Source organism: Schistocerca americana, chromosome 1 (genome assembly GCF_021461395.2).
Source record: "Schistocerca americana isolate TAMUIC-IGC-003095 chromosome 1, iqSchAmer2.1, whole genome shotgun sequence".
Taxonomy (NCBI): Eukaryota; Metazoa; Arthropoda; class Insecta; order Orthoptera; family Acrididae; genus Schistocerca; species Schistocerca americana.
The window spans coordinates 703,877,765-703,901,545 of record NC_060119.1 but is presented as its reverse complement, the minus strand read 5'-3'; the positions used below and the strand labels follow the sequence as shown (position 1 = coordinate 703,901,545).

General features: G+C 39.5%; 1 protein-coding gene across 5 annotated transcripts in view; it reads right to left on the bottom strand.

The window, feature by feature from the left end:
* Positions 1-23,781, bottom strand: part of LOC124609653 (exonuclease mut-7 homolog) — a 244,638-nt gene that overhangs the window by 133,039 nt on the left and 87,818 nt on the right. For all 5 annotated transcript variants that reach the window (XR_006979496.1, XM_047140093.1, XM_047140091.1 and 2 more), the window contains exons 8-10: positions 22,613-22,802; positions 18,651-18,801; positions 5,781-5,976 (exon numbers count right to left, since the gene is read on the bottom strand). Coding sequence is in view for 4 of the 5 variants with exons in the window: in XM_047140093.1 (XP_046996049.1) it covers positions 5,781-5,976; positions 18,651-18,801; positions 22,613-22,802 (537 nt within the window). In the remaining variant the exon portion in view is untranslated. The remainder of the gene's footprint in view (positions 1-5,780; positions 5,977-18,650; positions 18,802-22,612; positions 22,803-23,781) is intronic.

Below are 23,781 nucleotides of genomic sequence, written 5' to 3'. Positions count from 1 at the left end.
ATTATAAATTTATTCATCATTATGCATTATTTTTGCTGATATCATTACTTTTCTTAGTATTTTGGAGTATATTTGATAGTATACATGTCTTTCAAGTGAGGAATTTTTTTAATTTGCACGTTTTACGAATTAGTCTTTTCCTCTAGCATGAAATCCTTATTCCTCTTAAGATCCAGCTGTTTGTTCTATAATTTTCCCTTACACTTACAGCTTTCAGTGGGAAGGCAATTTGAAGGACATGTGTTTATGTATCAATGGAGGTGTTGAACTTTTCATTTACAACTTTAATTTTGTAAATCCTGATTATATCTTCTACATGTGGTTCTTAAAGGCAATTGTTAATAATACTGCCTTTTATTTTTAAGCTTAGTATTTGAGTGATAGGGTCACTAAACCCTGCACTGAAAATTGTTAATGGAGTGTTGTGTTAACTTTTCTTGACTAGAAATTGACCTAAAGTTGTTTCACAAGTTTCTTTTCCTCGGGAACAGATTTTACTTCAGCCATTAATCCATAGGATGTTGCAACGTTTAAAATGGCCTCTCTGTCTCGACAATTTGTGAGGAAATCAATACTGAAGTTGCCACAGATTATTATCTCACAATACATTTCATTTACTTCATTTAGCAATTACTCCATTTTGTTTAAAAAAGTTTACAATTTCCAAAAAATTCTTTTCAACATTTGTTCTAATTAAGTCTGGTAGCATAGTAAAATCTCAATTTTCCTTTGCGTAATTTGCCACCCCACCCTGCTTGGTGTTTTTCCTGCAGTAGTAGGAAGACAAAATTAATTTATTTATTTTCGTATTCTGAATTAATTCTGGGTTAAGCCAGTGTTTAGAAATGCATAATACTGAGATATATTTAGTTCATCAGTTAACAGTATGTTAATTTTGTCAATCTTTTTACACAGGGATTGCACATTATGGTGATAAATTTTTGGATTGGGTGTATTCACAACTTGGTATTTGGAAGTCATATTTACAACATCATATCTATCCCCATGAACCATGGACCTTGCCGTTGGTGGGGAGGCTTGCATGCCTCAGCGATACAGATGGCCGTACCGTAGGTGCAACCACAACGGAGGGGTATCTGTTGAGAGGCCAGACAAACATGTGTTTCTTTAAGAGGGGCATGTGTTTAGGTCCTCCAAGACTTCATTTACGAGGCCTTCTCTGTGACTAATATTCTATAATAGGTGAACTGAAAAGTAGTCAATAACTTCTGCTCAAAACAGTGAGTTAGTATTGTATTGTAAACTATATTTTTATAAACTTTTGAGAATACTGAAAGAAGAGAAATAAAAATGATGTTTGAGGTGATTTGCTTATCTCCATTGTTATTGGTGGCTTTTACTGCAGCATATTACAGTCTTCCAGGAAATATATTGTGAGTCATCAGCTCCTAGAAATGCAGTAATAGCTGTCAGAATTACCACTTGGTAGTGTTATTAGTATTGTACCCACCTTAGCTTTTTGAAACAGATTTCTGCTGGTAGCCGCAGTGTTTGCTGCCACAGTGAAGAGGTAATCATTGAACATCTTGGATACTTGGTACTCCTCAGACTTGATTACTTGAATTTAAAAAAAAACCTTTTAGCTGCTTAAAAGCTGTAATTTTTGCACAGCTTAATGATTTTTTTTTAATGTTGGTTATCAAAGAACCATCGAATTTGATGGTTAATGATTTAAATTTTTCATATCTCGGTCACACTGTTTTTTGTGACTTATTCCAGTTGTATCATTGTTTTTGTTTGTCTCTAATTTTAAAAATGTTCCATATAGTTTTTGTGCTACCAATGAAGCATTTTATTTTTTTAGCAGTATGTATGGTTAAATGATCATGGCGTCCTCCTGGGTAAAACATTCTGGAGGTAAAATAGTCCCCCATTCGGATCTCCGGGCAGGGACTACTCAAGAGGATGTCGTAATCAGGAGAAAGAAAACTGGCGTTCTACGGTTTGGAGTGTGGAATGTCAGATCCCTTAATCGGGCAGGTAGGTTAGAAAATTTAAAAAGGGAAATGGATAGGTTAAAGTTAGATATTGTGGGAATTAGTGACGTTCGGTGGCAGGAGGAACAAGACTTCTGGTCAGGCGACTACAGGGTTATAAACACAAAGTCAAATAGGGGTAATGCAGGAGTAGGTTTAATAATGAATAAAAAAATAGGAGTGCGGGTAAGCTACTACAAACAGCATAGTGGACGCATTATTGTGGCCAAGATAGACACGAAGCCCATGCCTACTACAGTAGTACAAGTTTACATGCCAATTGGTTCTGCAGATGATGAAAAAATTGACGAAATGTATGATGAAATAAAAGAAATTATTCAGACAGTGAAGGGAGACGAAAATTTAATAGTCATGGGTGACTGGAATTCGTCAGTAGCAAAAGGGAGAGAAGGAAATGTAGTAGGTGAATATGGATTGGGGGTAAGAAACTGAACAGGAAGCCGCCTGGTAGAATTTTGCACAGAGCATAACTTAATCATAGCTAACACTTGGCTCAAGAATCATAAAAGAAGGTTGTATACATGGAAGAATCCTGGAGATACTAGAAGGTATCAGATAGATTATATAATGGTAAGACAGAGATTTAGGAACCAGGTTTTAAATTGTAAGACATTTCCAGGGGCAGATGTCGACTCTGACCACAATCTATTGGTTATGAACTGTAGATTAAAACTGAAGAAACTTCAAAAAGGTGGGAATTTAAGGAGATGGGACCTGGACAAACTGATTAAACCAGAGGTTGTACAGAGTTTCAGGGAGAGCATAAGGGAACAATTGACAGGAATGGGGGAAAGAAATACAGTAGAAGAAGAATGGGTAGCTCTGAGGTATGAAGTAGTGAAGGCGGCAGAGGATGAAGTAGCTAAAAAGACAAGGACTAGTAGAAATCCTTGGGTAACAGAAGAAATATTGAATTTAATTGATGAAAGGAGAAAATATAAAAACGCAGTATATGAAGCAGGCAAAAAGGAATACAAACGTCTCAAAAATGAGATTGACAGGAAGTGCAAAATGGCTAAGCAGGGATGGCTAGAGGACAAATGTAAGGATGTAGAGGCTTATCTCACTGCGGGGAAGATAGATACTGCCTACAGGAAAATTAAAGAGACCTTTGGAGATAAGAGAGCCACTTTTATGAATATCAAGAGTTCAGATGGAAACCCAGTTCTAAGCAAAGAAGGGAAAGCAGAAAGGTGGAAGTAGTATATAGAGGGTCTATACAAGGGTGATGTACTTGAGGACAATATTATGGAAATTGAAGAGGATGTAGATGAAGATGAAATGGGAGACACAATACTGCGTGAAGAGTTTGAAAGAGCACTGAAAGACCTGAGTCGAAACAAGGCCCCAGGAGTAGACAACATTCCATTGGAACTACTGACGGCCTTGGGAGAGCCAGTCCTGACAAAACTCTACCATCTGGTGAGCAAGATATATGAGACAGGCGAAATACCCTCAGACTTCAACAAGAATATAATAATTCCAATCCCAAAGAAAGCAGGTGTTGACGGATGTGAAAATTACCAAACTATCAGTTTAATAAGTCACTGCTGCAAAATACTAATGCGAATTCTTTACAGACGAATGGAAAAACTGGTAGAAGCCAACCTCGGGGAAGATCAGTTTGGATTCCGCAGAAATGTTGGAACACGTGAGGCAATACTGACCCTACGATTTATCTTAGAAATTAGATTAAGGAAAGGCAAACCTACGTTTCTAGCATTTGTAGACTTAGAGAAAGCTTTTGACAATGTTGACTGGAATACTCTCTTTCAAATTCTAAAGATGGCAGGGGTAAAATACAGGGAGCGAAAGGCTATTTACAATTTGTACAGTAACCAGATGGCAGTTATAAGAGTCGAGGGACATCAAAGGGAAGCAGTGGTTGGGAAGGGAATGAGACAGGATTGTAGCCTCTCCCCGATGTTATTCAATCTGTATATTGAGCAAGCAGTAAAGGAAACAAAAGAAATATTCGGAGTAGGTATTAAAATCCATGGAGAAGAAATAAAAATTTTGAGGTTTGCCGATGACATTGTAATTCTGTCAGAGACAGCAAAGGACTTGGAAGAGCAGTTGAACGGAAAGGACAGTGTTTTGAAAGGAGGATGTAAGATAAACATCAACAAAAGCAAACCGAGGATAATGGAATGTAGTCGAATTAAGTCGGGTGATGCTGAGGGAATTAGATTAGGAAATGAGACACTTAAAGTAGTAAAGGAGTTTTGCTATTTGGGGAGCAGAATAACTGATGATGGTCGAAGTAGAGAGGATATAAAATGTAGACTGGCAATGGCAAGGAAAGCGTTTCTGAAGAAAAGATATTTGTTAACATCGAGTATAGATTTAAGTGTCAGGAAGTCGTTTCTGAAAGTATTTGTATGGAGTGTAGCCATGTATGGAAGTGAAACATGGCCGATAAATAGTTTGGACAAGAAGGGAATAGAAGGTTTTGAAATGTGGTGCTACAGAAGAATGTTGAATATTAGATGGGTAGATCACGTAACTAATGAGGAGGTATTGAATAGAATTGGGGAGAAGAGGGATTTGTGGCACAACTTGACAAGAAGAAGGGATCAGTTGGTAGGACATGTTCTGAGGCATCAAGGGATCACAAATTTAACATTGGAGGGCAGCGTGGAGGGTAAAAATCGTAGAGGGAGACCAAGAGATGAATACACTAAGCAGATTCAGAAGGATGTAGGTTGCTGTAGGTACTGGGAGATGAAGAAGCTTGCACAGGATAGAGTAGCATGGAGAGCTGCATCAAACCAGTCTCGGGACTGAAGACGACGACGACAACAACAACAACAACAACAACAACATCTCTTCAGTTTAAATTAGGATCACCAGTTGTGTTGTCTTTTCGGTCTTCTTTCTTGTTCGATTTACTTTCCTCACTGCTGTCAGCAGGATGTACAGGAAGCTGATAGATTGTTCTATTCCTTGAAAGTTTTTCATTAATTATGTCATGGACACAACCACAAACAAGCGTTTTCCTTCACAGTTTCAATGGACTTCATGCTCTGCGTGCAGATTTCAATGCCGCTTGTGTATACCCAGTATATCACATTTGGCGTATTGTGAACACAGTTTCCCTATTTTAAAGTTTGTTTTCCAAATTTCTTTATTTACACATGAACTGTAAATTAGATCATGCAAAATAATCTTAATTCACTGAATATTGTTGATACAGATGCTATATCGTGTAAACTGTTTCTCAAGGTTGTAAGAAATGGTCTCATCCTAATAGAAAGTTATAGCAAATGTGACACACCTCCACATTAGCCTTTCATCTCAAAGTAATATTATTGATTCTTGAAGTTTTTAACAGCAATTAAGAAAGTCTTGAGTTTTGCACAAAGTTAAAACTCTGAGCAAATCACACGGACAACATTATAATGAAACACTTATAGCAAGAACTGAAAAAAGTAAATATTACTTTACAAAACAAGTTGAATTTAATCACTGCAGAATAAGTGCAATGTGTTCATACCAACTGTAGCAGGCAGATGCCTGTTGATAGCTTTAAAACAACAAAGACAATTCTAGCCTCAATTACTGCCCGAAGTAGACCAATATACATCAGAGTTCATTGTGACTTTGCGCGCGCGCGCGCGCGCGCGCGCACGCACACACACACACACACACACACACACACACACACACACACACACACACACCTTACATAGGCCTATATATATATAAACAGAAAAAGTTTGTGCATAACATGTTTATTCTCTTACAGTTAAATTCAGTTACCCAATTTCATGATGCTTTCATCTGAAAAAACGATTCGTCCAAGCTCTTCCCACAATTCCTTGTAATGCAATCCAATCCTTATTACATCCAAAATATATACGTTTTCGGAAGTAGCTATTTGCATCAGAGCCAATGTGAGCTGCTTTGTGCCAAAGCGGGGTTTCCATTCACAGTCAATTCCAATTCTATGCATATTCTGTAATCAGAGTTCATTATATATTATAACATTTAAGGCAACACAAGTTGTAGTTAATATTGAACATAAAATTCGTTTACATACATACAATGTCTGCTAACACTTGTAACAAATTTTGCTAATACTCAAGAAAATATTTTGAACATATTATAAGAAATCACACCAAATCAGTAGATGTATAATGAGCCACAATCTAGTTACTATACTTTAAAAGAAATTACTGTGACAAAATGAAACAACACTGTTTACAGTACTAAACTATCTGCCATGGCAATTTAGTGAATAATTATTTTTACACCTTGAACTGCTGCCTTACTCTGGACTGTTATAACCTTTAATCACCAATAATTGCGTGGATATTCAAACACACTCACTTAGAAACAATATCTGGTTACATGATGACAACTCAGTACCTCTTATTCGACTGCCGTGCCGTGACTCCAAATACGTGCGAGAATTAATGAGAGTTACTGCACAGCCAGTGTCCACTTGCATGCGAAAGTCTTTATCCAGAACACGAACAGTAACAAACAACTTATTTGTTTGAGAAAGCACACAGTTAACATCCATGTCCGATGCCTCGTCCTCGTCAACAGGAACTTTAGGGGACTGACACACAGAAGCAATGTGGCCTTTTTTCCTACATGAATTACACGTGGCCCAACGTTTTGGACACACGGCCCTGTCATGCTGTACGAAACAACGTGGACAAGAAGGAAGTGCGGAATGAACCTGCTTCTGTGGTTGCTGTTTTCGCTGCGAGCGTTGCGGCCCAACGCGACGTTGTTTACGCGAGTGAACCGCCGCCACATCTTCGTTCTCCTGTGAAACAGGCAAATTGTCCGTGTCGAAAGTTGACTGTACAGCGCCTACATCACACCACGCGTCTATTTGCACGCCAGCAGCGTGAGACACTTCAAGGGATTGAGCAATGCTTAGAACTTCTGATAACGACGGGTTTGGCAGTTGTAGGGCACGTTGTCGAACTTCTTTATCAGGAGCAAGCCGTAGAATAGCATCCCTAACCATTGAATCAGCATAAGACTCATGATGAGTGTCCGTGACAAACTGACATTTCCTACTCAGCCCATGTAGTTCCGCCGCCCAAGCCCAGTAAGATTGATGGGGCTGTTTACGACACCAGTAGAACGCCACACGGGCGGCAACGACATGGGTGTTTTTTCGATAATAGTTAGACAATAAGTCACACATTTCTTGGAAGGACAGAGAGGCAGGTTCCCGCAGAGGAGCTAACTGAGATAGCAGCTGATAGATCCGTGAGGAAATCCAAGATAGAAATAACGACTTACACATAGGAGCGTCGACAATGCCGAAAGCCAAGAAATGTTGTTGCAAACGTTTCTCATAATCCTCCAAGTCTTCAGCGGCCTCGTCGTAAGGAGGGAATGGAGGCGGAGAAGAGGAAGACAGACGATGAGTAAGCGACGTCGACAACGCCTGAATAGCAGCCGTCAGCTGTGTTTGTTGTGCCTGAATAGCAGCCATCAGCTGTGTTTGTTGTTCAATGAGTGCTTGCATAAGCTGTTCCATGTCTGCCCCGTCACGAACACACAAATCCACAACGCAGTGAAAGGATCCCTCTCCTCGTCGCCAAAAAGTGTTATAACCTTTAATCACCAATAATTGCGTGGATATTCAAACACACTCACTTAGAAACAATATCTGGTTACATGATAACAAACTCAGTATCTGTTATTCGACTGCCGTGCCGTGACATGCGGACGGCGCCGTTCGTAGCTAGGTGGCGCTTCCGCGCTCAGCCGAGTTGCGGAGCGCCTCTATCGCCGTTTGCGCGTACTGTCGTGGCGGCACTGTTAAATGTCGTGGCACTGTCACAACATGGACCAAGATTTGAAAAAGTCTCTCAACTTGGTTGCAGTGGATTAGCAGTTAACTACAGATTGCATTCTTGTGGTGTTCAAGGTAGCAAAAATGGCAGAATGCCTTTGCAACCTCACAGGAAACAACTTCTAGAAATGTTCTGAGAAGTTTAATGAATGAATGTAGATGCGTGTTGGACCAACTTTATTCACATGCAGTGGTAAACTGCTCATGTACTGCCACTGACAGGGGGAGCAAAGGGCAATTGGATTACTTTATTTCTTTTTTAATGATAATGGTATGTAAAGTTCAGAACTCAAATATCAATCCCCAAAAGCAATTCCATGTGACTCAAAAATTCTGAAGAAAACTGACAGTGAAGTTCTCCAAGCCACCGTAATACACAAAGGAACAGCAATTTTCAACAGGCCCTGTGGCTTTATCGGTAGTGCTCAAGAGTAGTAATCGCTGGACTATGGATTTGAGTCTCATTTCAATGATTTCTTTCATTTTTCAATCCAAATCCATGCATCAAATGTAACATAATTAAAACTTATGTAATAATCATTTTGTACGGAAATCACATATGAGTTGCGGGGAAAATGGCAGAAGTGAGTGGCTCTATAGGGAGAGAGTCAACAGTAATTACTATATTTGTATATTTATAAAGTTTGCAGCTGACAATGGCTGCCAAAATCACGATTTCATGCCACTGGCCCGGCACTTATACTCGTAGAATTTTCTGCAAAGTGGGCCACAGCTGCTTGGGGACAAAAGATTTCTGCAAATTCAATAATAGTTGGAAAGGAACATTTTGCAAGTGACAGCTGCAGCTGTAGTAGCATTTCAGCATCCATCAGCAAAACAAAGTTTTGCAGCATTGCACCTGAAAATTTTTAATAAAATTGTGCACAAGAATTGCCCTTATATATTACAAGCAAAAAATAATCTCATGGATCCAATGCTTTTAGTAGAAAACTTTTTCCATTATACATTACAAACTTTAGGAAAACAGAAGTTTGTAATACGTGAAGCATTAATTATATTCAACAAATAAGATGAAGCATATGTTTTCAACAAAAAAAGAAAATGATGTACATTTTTCATAAAAAATGATAACTACATACGTGTTTATCAGCATACATTTCATGATTTTAACATCTGAATAACACAGGTAGTTGAATGGACTTAAAAAATTGAAAATAATACTAATAATTCATATAAACAAAATTGTAAATGTATGTTTGTTCAAAATCTCATATCTCCGAAAGATCTTCACCAATTGCTTCAAAAATTTTACATTATGTTGCCTTTGAATATGCACATTTTTAAACATAAAATGGAGAAACATTGCATGAAAACTCTCAAACAGTACTCGACCGATTTACATCTAACATTTACATGTTACTGTAATGACCGTATGGACACATATAGGCTAAACAGGAAATTGTATTTACAGCTTACTGACTTATGATTAGAATACTACTACACAATCTGAATTTGCAATAATAACAAATGAGGCTCAAGGCCACAGGGAGGGAGAGATAAACAAGGCACAAGGTCACAGAGAGAGGGAGCAGGAGATGGTCGATGGTGGGAGGTAATTGACAGCAGAATGAAGGAGACGGACAGAAAGAGGGACAAGAGGAGACGGAGAAACAGTGGTGATGGAGAGGGGGGGGGGGGGGGGGCAGGAGAAGATGGAGGGATAGAGAGGGAGGCAGAAGAAGATGGAGAGATACAGAGGGAGGCAGAAGAAGAAGGTGAAAAAGGGGGGGGGGGGGTAAGGTGATGATTTAGAGAGAGGGGGTGGCAGGAGAAGATGGAGCAAGAGGGGGGAGAGGGGGGGAGAGGGGGGGAGAGGGGGGGAGAGAGGGGGGGAGAGAGAGGGGGGGGAGAGAGAGAGAGAGAGAGAGAGAGAGAGAGAGAGAGAGAGAGAGAGAGAGTGTTATTCTTTCAGTTTTGACCACAAATCCCCCACTACCCAAGTTATGTGATGAGAAGTGTTGTTGAGGTCGGGAGACCTATTTTAGTAGTAACAATGTAGGAAAAGATAAATTGCTACTTACCATAAAGAAGACATGTCAAGATGCAGACAGGCACAATTAAAAGACACTCATGTATAGTTTTCAGCCACAGCCTTCATCAGTAAGGACACACACACACACACACACACACACACACACACACACACACACACACACACACACAAGCACACTTCATGCACACACAGCCAACCCCAGCATATCGGGCCGGAATGCAACATCATGTGGGATGCAAGCAGCAATCTAAAGGGAGGGGAGGGGCAGGGGCAGGGGCAGGGGCAGGGGCACGGGCAGGGGCAGGGGCACGGGCAGGGGCAGGGGCAGGGGCAGCGGGAGGGGGAGGGGGAGTGGGAGTGGGGAGGGACAGTAGTGAATGGGTGGGAAGAGAGACAAACATTGTCCAGTGGAGTACGCAGGGACTAGACTGCCGACAGGTGGAGTGTCAAGAGGTTGTGGGGCAGGGAGGTGGGGGAAAAAGGAACAAAGAAAGAGCGGAGTAGGGAAAGACAAGCAGATGCACTGGCAGAGGGCTGCAAATAAACAGGATGGGAGATGAGAATGCCAGCGATCCCTCAAATCACCCTAATTCCACAAGCTGCGACATGGTCACAAATTGAACAGTGACCTGAATATAGAATAAATTTCTAGAATGAAATTTTCACTCTACAGCAGTGTGTGCGCTGATATGAAACTTCCTGGAAGATTAAAACTGTGTGCCGGACCGAGACTCGAACTCGGGACCTTTGCCTTTCGCGGGCGAAGGTCCCGAGTTTGAGTCTTGGTCCGGCACACAGTTTTAATCTGCTAGAATAAATTTCCTTTACTTCATGTTTAGGGTCACAAATTTTTGTCATCAGACTACCGGTTTCAGTCTGTAATGACCATCTTCAGACCTATTTTATAAAAACATGTCCTCCAGTATATTAGGAGAAGTTTTTATGAAACAGATCTGAAGATGGTCATTATAGACCAAAACCAATTGTCTGATAACAAAAATGTGTGACCATAGATGTAAAGTAAAGGAAACTCATCACCCTAGTTCCAACATTGAACCCTGCCTCTTCCAATTCATACCATCATCCAACTGTGATCTGCCCCTGTACTCACAACTAACCACTCACTGGTCACCTTCCAGGAATTCCTTACCTCCAACTTGACCTCACCGTCCTTGCCCAGGTTCCTTCACCAGAACACCAACCTTTCAGTAGAAGAAAGAACAGCCATACACAGCCTGACCTAATCATCCTACCTGCAGACAAACGTTCCACTACTGTTGTTATGAATCACAGTGACTATCTGACACAAGGCCTCTGCTAATTGTCTGACTCCTCCACCTATAAACTTTCTCAGAGTGATCCCATCCCAGAAGTCAAACAGAAACTCCAATCCTGCTTAAATCCTTAGGCCCTTCCCATAACATCTCCCCTGAATCCATTTCCCTTCTCACTCCTATGACACCCCGGACACCCATCTTCTACATGCTCCCCAAAATCCACAAACCCAACAATCCTGGATGCCCCATTGTAGCTGATTACTGAGCCCCCACTGAAAGAATTTCGGCACTCATTGACCAACTCTTCCAACCAACTGCCCACAATCTAGCCTTCCACATCAGACACCAACCACTTCCTTCACAGACTCTCCACCATTCCCACCCCTTCACCTCATGGATCGCTACTTGTCACTGTTGACACCACTTCCCTATACACCAATATCACTCACACCAATGATCTTACCATTACTGAACACTACCTTTCCCAACATCCTTCAGACTCCAAACCCACTACCTCACTCCTCACACACCTTACTAACTTTATCCTAACCCACAACTACTTCTCATCTGAAACTGTGGCACAGCCATGGGCACCTGCATGGCACCCTCCTATGCTAACCTTTTATAAGGACCATCTAGAGGAAACCACCTAATCCTCACAAAACACCAAACCCCCAGTCTGGTTGAGGTTCACTGAAATCTTCATGATCTGCACCCAGGGCCAGGGGCAACACATCATATCTTCGTTCCTTCACAATCTCAACATCATCTCTCCCATCCTCTTCAAGTGGTCCTCCTCAACTCACTGTGTCCCTTCTGAAATGGTAACCACCTCCTCTCTGATCCGCACCTCTGCCCACATTATACCTACCAACTGCCAACAGTATCTGCATTTTGACAGCTGTCATCCCATACAGCCTGGCTACCCACGGCCAGTATATCTGCAGTGACAAAAACTCCATTACTCAGTATGTTGAGGGCCTCACCAAGGCCTTCACAGACAGGCCCTCCCTCCCCAGATCTAGTCCACAAACAGATAAACAGATCTCATGTGCCATTTCCCCCTCACAATCCCAATCCTCCCACCACCTCCAATAACCAGCCACAAAGGAGTGCCCCCTTCATCATCCAGTACCATCCTGGACTGGAAAAACTGAACCACATCCTTCGCCAGGGCTTTGATTACCCATCCTTGTGCCCTGAAATGAGGGACATCCTACCTTAGATACTTCCCATCCATCCTAAAGTGGTGTTTCATCACCCACCCAACCTCCACAACATCCTAGTCCATCCCTACACCATTCCCAATCCCAACCCATTGTCACAAGAATCATAGCCCTGTAGAACATCCAGGTGCAAAACCTGTCCAATCCACCCACCCAGCACTTCCTATCTCAGTCCTGTCAGAGGTTTATCCTACCTCATCAGGGGCCATGCCACTTGTCAAAGCTGCCACGTCATTTACCAGCTCTGTTGCAATCACTGCACAGCTTTTTATATTGGTATGGCAACCAATCAGGTGTCCACCAAGATGAATAGCCACCCCCAAACTGTGGTCAAGAATGAAGTACACCACACTGTGGCACAACAAGCAGCTGAACATAACACACTTGATTTCGGTGGCTGCTTCACTACCATAGCCATCTGGATCCTTCCCTCCACAATCAGCTTTTCTGAACTGTACAGATGGGAGCTATCTTCACCACACATCTTCCGCTCCCATAATTATCCTGACCTTAACCTAAGGTAACATGGGAGTTATCTTTACCACATGTCCCCCCGCTCCCATAAATATTCTGGCCTCAAACTAAGGTAACACACTGTCCCCACACCCTCGACCCAACAGTTTTCAACTCCTCTGTCCTTATCGTCTCCTCCCAATTCTTGTCTCCCACCCTGTATATTTGGAGCCCTCTGCCAACTCATCCACCCATCTTTCCCAACTGCTCTCCTTTCTTGTTTTTATTTTGCCCCACCTCCCTGCCCCACAACCTCCCAACACTGCACCTGTCGTCGGTCTAGTCCCTGCACACTCCACCAGACCATGTTCCTCTCTCCCCACCCATTCACTACTATCCCTTCCCCCTCCCCCTTCTCCACCCCCCTCTAGATTGCTGCTTGCATCCCACGTGATGCTGCATTCTGGCCCAAGATGCTGAAGTTGGTGGTCGTGTGTGTGTGAAGTATGCTTGTTTGTGTTTGTGTATGAATGTTGTAAGTATCTCTCTCTCTTTACTGATGAAGGCTGTGGCCGAAAGCTATATGTGTCTTTTAATCACAACTGTCTACAACTTGATGTGTCTTCTTCGCAGTAAGTAGCAATCTGTCTTTTCCTACATTGTTGATGTAGTAATGTTGTTTGGCTGTGGTGCCTTTGGGAATACATTCATGAAATATGTCCCTTTCATCTAGAAAAGGAAAGGAAAGGAAAGGAAAGGAAAAAGGAAAGGAAAAAGGAAAGGAAAGGAAAGGTAAATTGTTTTCATTTTGATCCTCCAATTATGCTTTCTTTAGTCATGTGATGAAGCAATCATCTTTTGGCTCAACTGTTGTTGGGTTTCTGCATAATAATCAGAGCACCATTCCCTTCCGCCTGTAACAATGTTTGGCAAAAGTGTAGCATTGGTGTAATGTTCTGTCATATTTGCAGCTGAAAATTTTCAAAGAGTATTTAGTTTCCATATGGATAATGGTTTGTCAACTGATTCAAAACAATGGATAGTAAACATACCTTGCAGGAGAATCCATTCTTAGCCTCTCTTCCCTTGCAGGTAAGGCATTCTAGCAACTTGCAAGTTTCCACAGTACAATCATACACCACTCAACAGGAGGAAAAAATAACAAATTTAAAAAACAATCTGTAGAGCTATAGATTGAGCATTACAAAATTTCCTAAAACTCCATGATCACACACAAAGTAATGTGCTCAGAAAATTCCCTTTTTGTTTAGTGCCACCAGCTTCTCTCATTTGTGCTTCTATTCCCAGTAAGTTCTTCACTGCCACTAACTTTTTTGACTAGTCTCTACGCATTTTCTACTTATCCTTTTTCCTAATGGAGAAACCTCATCAGCCTTAAGACTCTTCTTCTCTTCTTAGCTTCTTGAAGTCAGGAATGGCTGCATTTCATGTGGTCTATGTCGTACAAGCCTTTGTGACTCATGAGATTGTGGTGTCACAAGGCTTAGGCTTGTCCCACCCCTCATTAAATCGACCTAGACTTATGCGAATAATTGTAAGAACAGTTATTATTATTATTATTATTATTATTATTATTTTTATGTTATTTAAGTTTGTTTTTGGATTTTCAGAAATACTGTGGGAAGAAAGTTTATTTATGTTACAGATAACATGGAAGACGTTGCCCAACAATCACCACGAAAGTTCGACGTAGCGGCAAGTTGGCAAGGAATAAAACGAATGCTGCAAACAACTGCGAGCCATGGAAGAGCCTGGGCCAAGAGGGCGTCGAGCTTCCTAGGTCACTGTTGGACAATGTCAGATGAAGATATATTCTGTTTTCTCTTTGTAAACAGATCGATCGAGTCTTGTAAGGTTCATGTGAAATGTATAGGCGAGTGACACATTAGGTGGGACCCGATGCCTGTAATACTTCCACAGTTATTAAAAAGTTGTTAATTGGAAAAACCAATAGTTCATCAATTCTATAGATAAAAAGTAGTAAAGATATAGGAAAGGAAGAGTTGCGGCGTCAGAACGAAAACCAGAAGTGTCTACAGGAACTCTCACAAGAGCTAATTCAAAAAATTCTGAAGGGGTTTTGAACACGGTTTCCTCTTGCTCTTGTGGAGTGTCTGTATCCCTACAAACCTCATTAGCAATAGAATTGTGGGTCCTCTAAAAGCTGAGGCAAAAAAGTTTATGCCATGTGGATTTTGATGTCCATACACATCTGCATGAAAACGACCGAGAAGAAATGTAGAAGTAAATGCTAATGTATTTGCTGCAAGACTAATAAAAGTTTCAAAGACTTCATTATGTATAGAATTTAAACAAACTGTGACTTAACTACTATATGCAGAGAGATACCATTTACAACCTACATGTCACTAAGAACATGAATTTCACATGTAAGAACTCACAACAGCTCTGAGCATACTGAAGAGTAAGAACACTGCTAGATTTTATGGAGTGTATTTGAAGTTATTCAAAACTGTAAGCCTACAGAAAAACAATGGCTCCTAACATTATTTGGCGAAATCACGTGAACTGCAAAACTTCCCAGAAACTTTCAGAAAGGTAATGGAATTACAGCTTTGGAACCAGGTAAAAGAGGAACAGAGGCTGCTAACTACTGGGCTCTTCCTTTAATTAGGATGGCACATAAATTACCAGGGAGGTTATTCTCAATAGCATCAAAGAAGCCATTAATAAAACAATCTTTGTTGCATAGGGCGGTTTAGGGAAAAAAAAGAAAAAGACTGCTTCAATCAAGCTGACACAACAGTGATGGAACCTGGATTTCAGAGAGGCCTCAAATTGGTTGCAGCTTTTGTGGTTTTGAGAGCAGCTGGATCGTATGGAGAGAAGATCTGAGGCTCAAGTTTGTTGATGTAATTCCAAGTTTGAAGGTAGCACCTTTATTCAACAAACCACTCTCTGATCAATGTTTTTCAGTATTTCTGGATGGAAAAGCCAGCAGATAGAAGACCCTGAACAATGGTCTGTTTCTAGGATGAGACTTTGCTCTATTCCATTTCATTTTTATGTCTACAGCTCTCAAGTGGCTTTACTATATTGAATGAGTACTTTTATAAATGGTGATTCTAGCCAGACACAAGCAAACCGAGGTTGTATCATTGCACCAACATAATAAAGAGGCACAGTGTAAGCTAGAGGTACTATTTGATGTGATGAAAGTTTCCCATAACTACTTCCCTAAATACCCGTGTGTCATCCTCTCAGACAGACACTGTTATTTAAGCAGTACTGCATGAACCTGTAATAGAAGTTTGGATTAAGAGTAAATCTTCTCCACAAAATGACTGAAAACAATTGGGGACCAAAGGCAGATGATCTATGCAATGCTGCAATTTCATTCGTGTTTTCAAATGGCAAACTGTAGTCCTGTAAGAGAACGTGGCACACATGCAAATAAAGTATGCCTGAATGAGCCTGAGGATGATTATTAGCACTGTAAAATCAATTTCCATTTAGTGGTTACCTGTTTCGTGCAGTATTGCTTCTCGAGATCTCAACGAAAAGCTGTCAAATCACAAATTCTTAAGAAGACAGAATTTTTTTAAGAACATAGTCAAACTGTGCATTCCAGAGACCACCAACTATACATATGAAGTCGTGAAAATCACCTTGGTGTGTTCTTCAAGTCCAAGACATTTTCAATGTCACCAAGAAATGGAAAGAACTATGGAATGAACATTCACCCCACCACACAGACCTAATTTAAAATGTAGTGAACAAGTTTGCAGGGTCTGGTGTTCTCCACTGTGAATGGGCAGGACTCAATTCCATCCAAACAGGGCAAGGGAGATTTGTCCACACCTTAAAGAAGAAAGGTTACAGTAAAAATGTATGTGACTGTGGTGCAGAGGAACAGACAATAAGAGAATATTTGGAGAACTGTCCCCTCCATGCATTTAACGGTGATTAGCAAGACAGAGATGAAGTGACGGTAAATGATGGTACCTGGCCGTCAAATTTAAACATCTAGATCAGCTGTGCACTTTTTCCGTATGTTACATAATGCTAGATGATGATGATGATGATGATGATGATGATGTAAATAATGTATAGTACCCTAACATAATTAATGCTTTGTTCCTTCACAGTTTGTATTTTAGAAAGCACTGACATGTGATCATATGAGGTGTGGCTATAAAATAATGACACTGATGCTGTCACATAGTAAGTACGCATGCACAAAGATGAAAAACCAATAGCTGTGAAGCATGAAGCTTTCTCAGTCAAATGACACATCTCTGGTGTCTGTAGACAAAACAGTATGGCCACAGCCTTCATTTGTGTGTAAAAGATGTTATTTTGTCTTGCCAGGAAAATGATAAGTGTAATAACAGAGCAACAAACTGTTGCGAAGTTTCATATGAAACATGGGAAAACTGCTACTAAAACCTATCTTTTACTAAAATAAGTGTACTGCAAAGACAGTTTATCATGAGTTTTTGAGTGATTCACACATTCCCAAGATGGCTGAGAAGATGCTGAAGGCAATTCATGCCTGTAATAGCCTTCAACATCAAAAGCAAATGTAAGTATTGAAAAAGTAGGTAATCTGATTCTCTCTTACCACTTGTTGAATATGTTGAATATTCGAATGAGTGCTGAAACTGCATGAATTTATAAAGAATGTGTTAAAGTAAATTTTACATAACCAGTTTAACAGGAGAGAAGTTTGTGTGAAACTGGTGCCGAAAAATCTCACGACTGAACAAAAAGAAGCTCGTGATATGTTTATACTGACAATATGGATACCATTGAAAGTGATCCCAATTTCTTAGGAAGAGTGATAACATGTAATGAATCTTAGGTTTTCACTTATGATCCAGGAACTAAGTGCCAATCCATGCATTGGAAGGGCTCAGCTTCACCGAGAGGAGAATAATCTTGAATGAGCAAATCACAATTAAAAGCAATGACGATTGTTTTTTCGATATTTTTGAAACTGGATATCTTCACTGGGTTCCTGAAAGACAAACTATTAATCAACATTACTACCTTTAAGTTCTTGTTCCACACAGTGTGAGGAAGGGGGTGGGGGTGGGGTGGGGGGTGGGGGTGTCAAGAGAGAGAGAGACAGAGAGAGAGAGAGAGAGAGAGAGAGACTTGAATTGTGGGAGAATAAGTCATGGTTTCACCATCAAGACAATGCACTGGCTCATACAGCATTGTCTGTTAAGAGGTTTCTCACAAGGTGCAGCATCCCAGTATTAAAACACCCACTTTATTCATCAGATTTAGCACTGTTTGTGTCTTATTTATTCCCCAAGATCAACTCTGCATTACAAGGGATAAGATTTCAGTCCACTGAAGCAATAAAAGAAAATGTGGCACACGACATCAAGGAGCTCACAGGAGAAGACTTCCAGCACTGTTTCCATCAATGGAAATTTCAAATTGTGTGTTGTAGGGATAGGAGGGAAATATATTGAGTCTCACACTCAATAACTAAATAAGCATGTTTTTGTGATAAAATGTTTTACAGCAATAGTTCTGTTACTTTAAAGCCATACCTTGAATAATCATTAAACATGTTCTGCTGACGCTATTCAGAGGAAGTCCCCCTTAACTAAAACAAAACATAAAACTCTCTCTATTGAAGAGATGTCAGTTTCAACAAGATTTCACACATGAATACAGCTGACATCATTTCATGAAGCTATGAACAATTACAATATGCTCATGACTACTATCAGATGCTCATCAACACTAACTAATATATGGCACATATTTCCAATGTTTATATTCTAAAGGAAAACAGTGAAAGTGGGTAAACATTTTCTAAATTATTTGACTCACATGATTTTTCTTTACTGATTCAATAAAAAGTTGCAGCTTCTCATCAGAATCTACAAATATAATACTGTCAAAGGGTAAAGCTAGTTGATGATACGTAATTAAACTGTTGTCCCAATTTTCTTCAGTTTCTTCAGATTTTTCACGCTGAAGCCTGTAAAAATATGAAGACAAATTATGTAGGATGTATTAAAAGAACAATAGTTATTTGAGAGTATTAACAATAGAACTAAATCACACAAAATCTCTTACAGTGAATTTATTACTAGAAGTAACATTCATCTCATCATGGACAGTTGGCCTTACATTGTCCATGTTGGACTGGTGTAAGGAACTGTAGGAACTGTGACTTTTTATGATAATAATAAAAGACGAAATAAAAATTATCTGTATCAGTCACTCATTCTTTCATTCCCCAACATATTTTGAGAGTTTACACTCTCATCTTCAGGTGGCACACTGATGTAATGTTACATTTGTGCTACCTGCATGCAGCCAGTTGTTTGTTTTGGTTTCCTTTTCAATCTGTTCCAGTAATTTGTCTCATAGACATAAACCAATAACATAAAATATTCATCTTTAATTTGCTCGAGTGTTCGAGATCTGAACCAGATCGGACTAAAGGAAGACATCAAAGCAATTCAGAGGTGGGCTGCTAGATTTGTTGCTGGTAGGTTTGACCAAGTTTTACGGACTTGCTTCAGGCTCTCAAATGGGAATCCTTGACATGACGGAAACATTCTTTTTGAAGAATGCTATTGAGAAAATTTAGAGAAGCGGCATTTGGAGCTGATTGCAAAATGATGCTACTGCTTCCAACATACACTGCACATAAGGACCACTAAGATAAGGTACAAGAAATTAGAGCTCATATGGAAGCATATAAACAGTCGCTTTTCCTTTGCACTATTTGCAAGTGGAACAGGAAAGGAAATGACTAGTAGTGGTATGGGGGTTCCCTCCATCACATGCTGTACAGTGTATTGCATGTAGATGCAGATGAAGTATGTTATTGATGTGTGTTCCATGAGACAAATCCAGTTAAAGATTTACATTTATGACAAACTATAGGGTTCTGTGCACTGGAACAGATTGTTTTTGATACTGGCTGCATCCAGCTAGCAAAAATTTAGCTTAATACCATTGTACCGCCTGAAGATGAGAGTGTAAACTCTCTAAACACATTGTGAGGTGAAATACAAAAGATCGTCTGACACTGTTTTATTTTAGCATTTATGAATAATTAGGTAAAAATTGAAATAAGTCGCCATTTAAATTATGAATTTAAAAAAATACCAAACAACAATCACAGGGTAAAATAGAATTTTCTTCCTGTCTTCCTGCCTTGTCAAGTTTTTTTAAGCATGAAAAATAAACAGTAAAAAGTAGGCTACATTTCCCAGCTACTTGGAAATGTTAAGAAAGACTGTGGCAAATCTTTGCACTGTGAATTCATTATAGATTTTTTTAACAAGAAATATAAAAACATCTTTCAAAAGCAGAAGTCCAATTTAAAAATAAGAAAGAGCACAATTTGACAAAAATTAGAATATATGCGGACTTACAGTTACATAAGGATACTGATAAATAAATTTACAACCCTTCGCTGCAAACAAATAATTCTCCAAAGAGACTGATAATGAGATATACTAGAGGTTTCAGGAGGAAGCAAGATCTTTCGCTAAACAAAGTGAATACAGTGATGTGCAGTGCACAACCATAGCTTTGACATTTTCCTCCACCTACTTTCCTTATAAATCTTTATAAAATTGTTCCATTTTGCTATATTTGACCCATCTCATTATTCCTATTAGCAATTTGTGCTTTCATTGGCCTGTATGAATAGTGTGCATATATCTTCGTTTAACAATGCCTAATCAGTTAAAACTACCTTTACTTAAGGACAATAAATTCCAGAATTCTATGATCCAAAGATGTGTTAGTACAGCTAGAAGAGGAATTAAAGGAGTTCAAATGGAATCTAGTATACTTATGAGAAATGAGGCAAAAAATGAAGGTTATGTACAGCGAAAAATCAAAACAATTGTTCGCTACACATAAACAGATCAGGTTAGAAATTAAGGTGTAAACTTTCTTGCGAACAAGATAATTAAAAACAATATTATATACACGGTGTTTATAAATGAATATTGGGGTTTTAAAGCTTTATAATATTTATTATATTAAACTTACAGTTATAAATGATATGTCAAATGAAAGATCAATTCAAATAGTTTTACCTAGAACGTTATAAATGTTCAATGTATAAACCATTTGTCATATGGCACACATAAAGTCTAGAGCCGAGTTCTTCCCAAACGCTGATAAGTGTGTCTTCAGTGATTGTAGCAACAGCTGCTTCAATTCTGTCTCTTAATTCAGGGAGGTCTGCTGGTAGTGGAGGCACGTACACACGATCCTTGATGAAGCCCCAAAGGAAAAAAATCGCATGGCGTTAGGTCAGGTGAAGATGGAGGCCATGCAAAGCAAGCCCTGTCATTGGGCCCCTTGCCACACCCAATCAGAAGGTGAATCATGCATGAGTGAGATATGATGTGCCTTTGCCCTTTCCAGTGCTTGGGTACAGACTTGATGTGTGCCCTGTGACAAATGGTGATCACACTGAACATTTATAAAATTCTTGGTAAAACTGTTTGAGTTGCTCTTTCATTTTACATATCATTTATAACTGTAAGTTTAATATAACAAATATTATAAAGCTTAAAACCCTGATACTCATTTATAAACACCCTGTATACTGAAGGAACCACATACTCCATTTTAAAAACCAGATATATGGTCCAGTGCCATCCATTACACTGCCTACACATGAAGAGGTATCAGTAGGCAATGACAGAGGCCCTAGAGGTGGTCACCATGGTCATGACAAAGCTGACAAAGGTGGCATCCAACTGCAACACACTGTGTCCTCAGACATTGCTGCAAGTACTGCTCCACTAATTAAGTCAACAGTTGCACCATTTACTACTTTAATTTCCACTTTTCCATAAAATTAGTTTAGTACATCGTCAGAACCTATTTGGTGGATCGCCGTGATGCCTAAAGATGGAGTCACTATACAAACTTAGAAATATTATCTGCCATGCTGCTCCAAAGTACCCAAAACTCTGGATCTTTAACTGTTACATTTACTCTATTTCATTGTACTATCTTTAGGGTCCATCTAAATCTACGCACATAATCTGGAAATCCCTATGAAGCGTATTGTGAAGGGTACTTGACATCAATTCACACATTGGGCTTTTAGTGACACGGGCAAACACCCATTCTGCATTTCCAGGTCTTCCCTCTAGTTATTCATTCTTGAAGAGGTGCTCCAGATAAGGGTCACACCCAATCAGAAGGTGAATCATGCATGAGTGAGATATGATGTGCCTTTGCCCTTTCCCAAATATTCAGGAAGTATTTGTAAGTACATTAAACCACTTAACGAAGCACATTTTACAAAATCTAACCTCTTCCTTTACTATTTCAAGGAAAATACTTCTCAAACATACCCTCCTTAATCCTATATAGCCAACAGACTTCTTTACAATACCACATTCGATATTCTAATTCACCCTTTTTATGATTCGCAACTGAACATAAAAATATAAAAAGTGTCACTGATTATATGTCTGTAATCTGGAACACACAGCTTGTGTAAACTATTGTTTATTTCATTTCCTATTTACTATGTTGAAAGACTTACTACTTTGGCAGAAAAGGTTTGATAGGGGAAGGAATGAAATTTAACTATGTTCAAAGAAGAATTCTGACATTTACTACAGGTCAATGAGGAATAAGTCATGAATAATCTTATTTATAATGGACAAACTAGGATTTGATAAGTTTGATCCTTTGTCACTTCTTTAATCACACTCACTACATATGAACACTTTATTTATGCATAAAACACTGTTGAAGTAACAGTAAAAAGTTTAAACAACATGTTTTTTTTTTACCTTAACTTCCTTTCCTGTGAATATATTCTTACATTTTCAGGCCATTTACTCTGTGGGATGTTATAATAGTTAGTCCAGTACAGAGCTTCTTCTGGATCGTTTGCTAAATTTACTAAAACAATAAGCTCTTCTTGTAAACGTACATCATCTTGTACTGCTTCTCGTACCATTTCTCGCCAGCTATCAGTACCTAAGTAGAAATTGTTATCCCAAGAATCACTGACCACATGAATAGCTTTGAAATTAAAATGATATTCTTATAATTTAAAATACTAAACGACATTTAATTTTTGAGTAAAATTGATACAAACTGCTTCTTGAATGATTGTTACCCAAAATAACTGATATTGATAATGAGAAACAGAAAAGCTGTTAAGAAGCAGCGTTCCCAAAATTTACACATTTCAAATCATTGTAATTGTATCATCAATAACACAGACTGTATCATAGTTTTATTGCACAACTTTATGTAAACTACGCCAGTAACAGCTTGATAAATCATTCGTAAAATGCACAAAACAGAATCGAAAGCAAGTCATCCGAAAGTGTCTGGAACTAGACAGTTACAATGCAATAAATTAAACAGTTTTCTACCTCAGTTACAATTAATTAATTTAATTTAAGAGTGTATTTTTGCAGTATTCTGCCTTTTATCAGGAGTCAGATTCTGCAGGAGGCACAAAATACGGTAAATCATTCAAGTTAATAGTAACAGTAACCACACGGAAATTAATATTTTAGCAAGCATGTCCCCCACCCCATCCCCCCTTTTCTCACAAGTGCACACACAGAGGGAGGAAGGGAGAAAGGCAGAATTTCTTGTATGATGAGGTATCTGTGTGACAGAATCTGTGTATGTCTATCTGCATCTAGAGTGAATCTATGCACAAGTGTGAGAACATTTTCTAAATTTTTGTGCAGCATATAACTTATTAGATGTGTAGAGGCCCAGGGTTGGTGGCCTCTACGGTGGCTAGGTTTAGATGAGGTGGTTGATTGTCATCAATGTTGCCTGATGATTACTCAAAATACAGTCGTCCCATAGTAGCAATGCCCCTCAAGTATGCTGACAGTGGCGAGGTGAGTGGTGCTCATGCAACAGGCACCCAGTGACCAGCTAGGCCAAAATGCCAACATGTAACATCTGTGGCAGACCGTCTATGGTCACT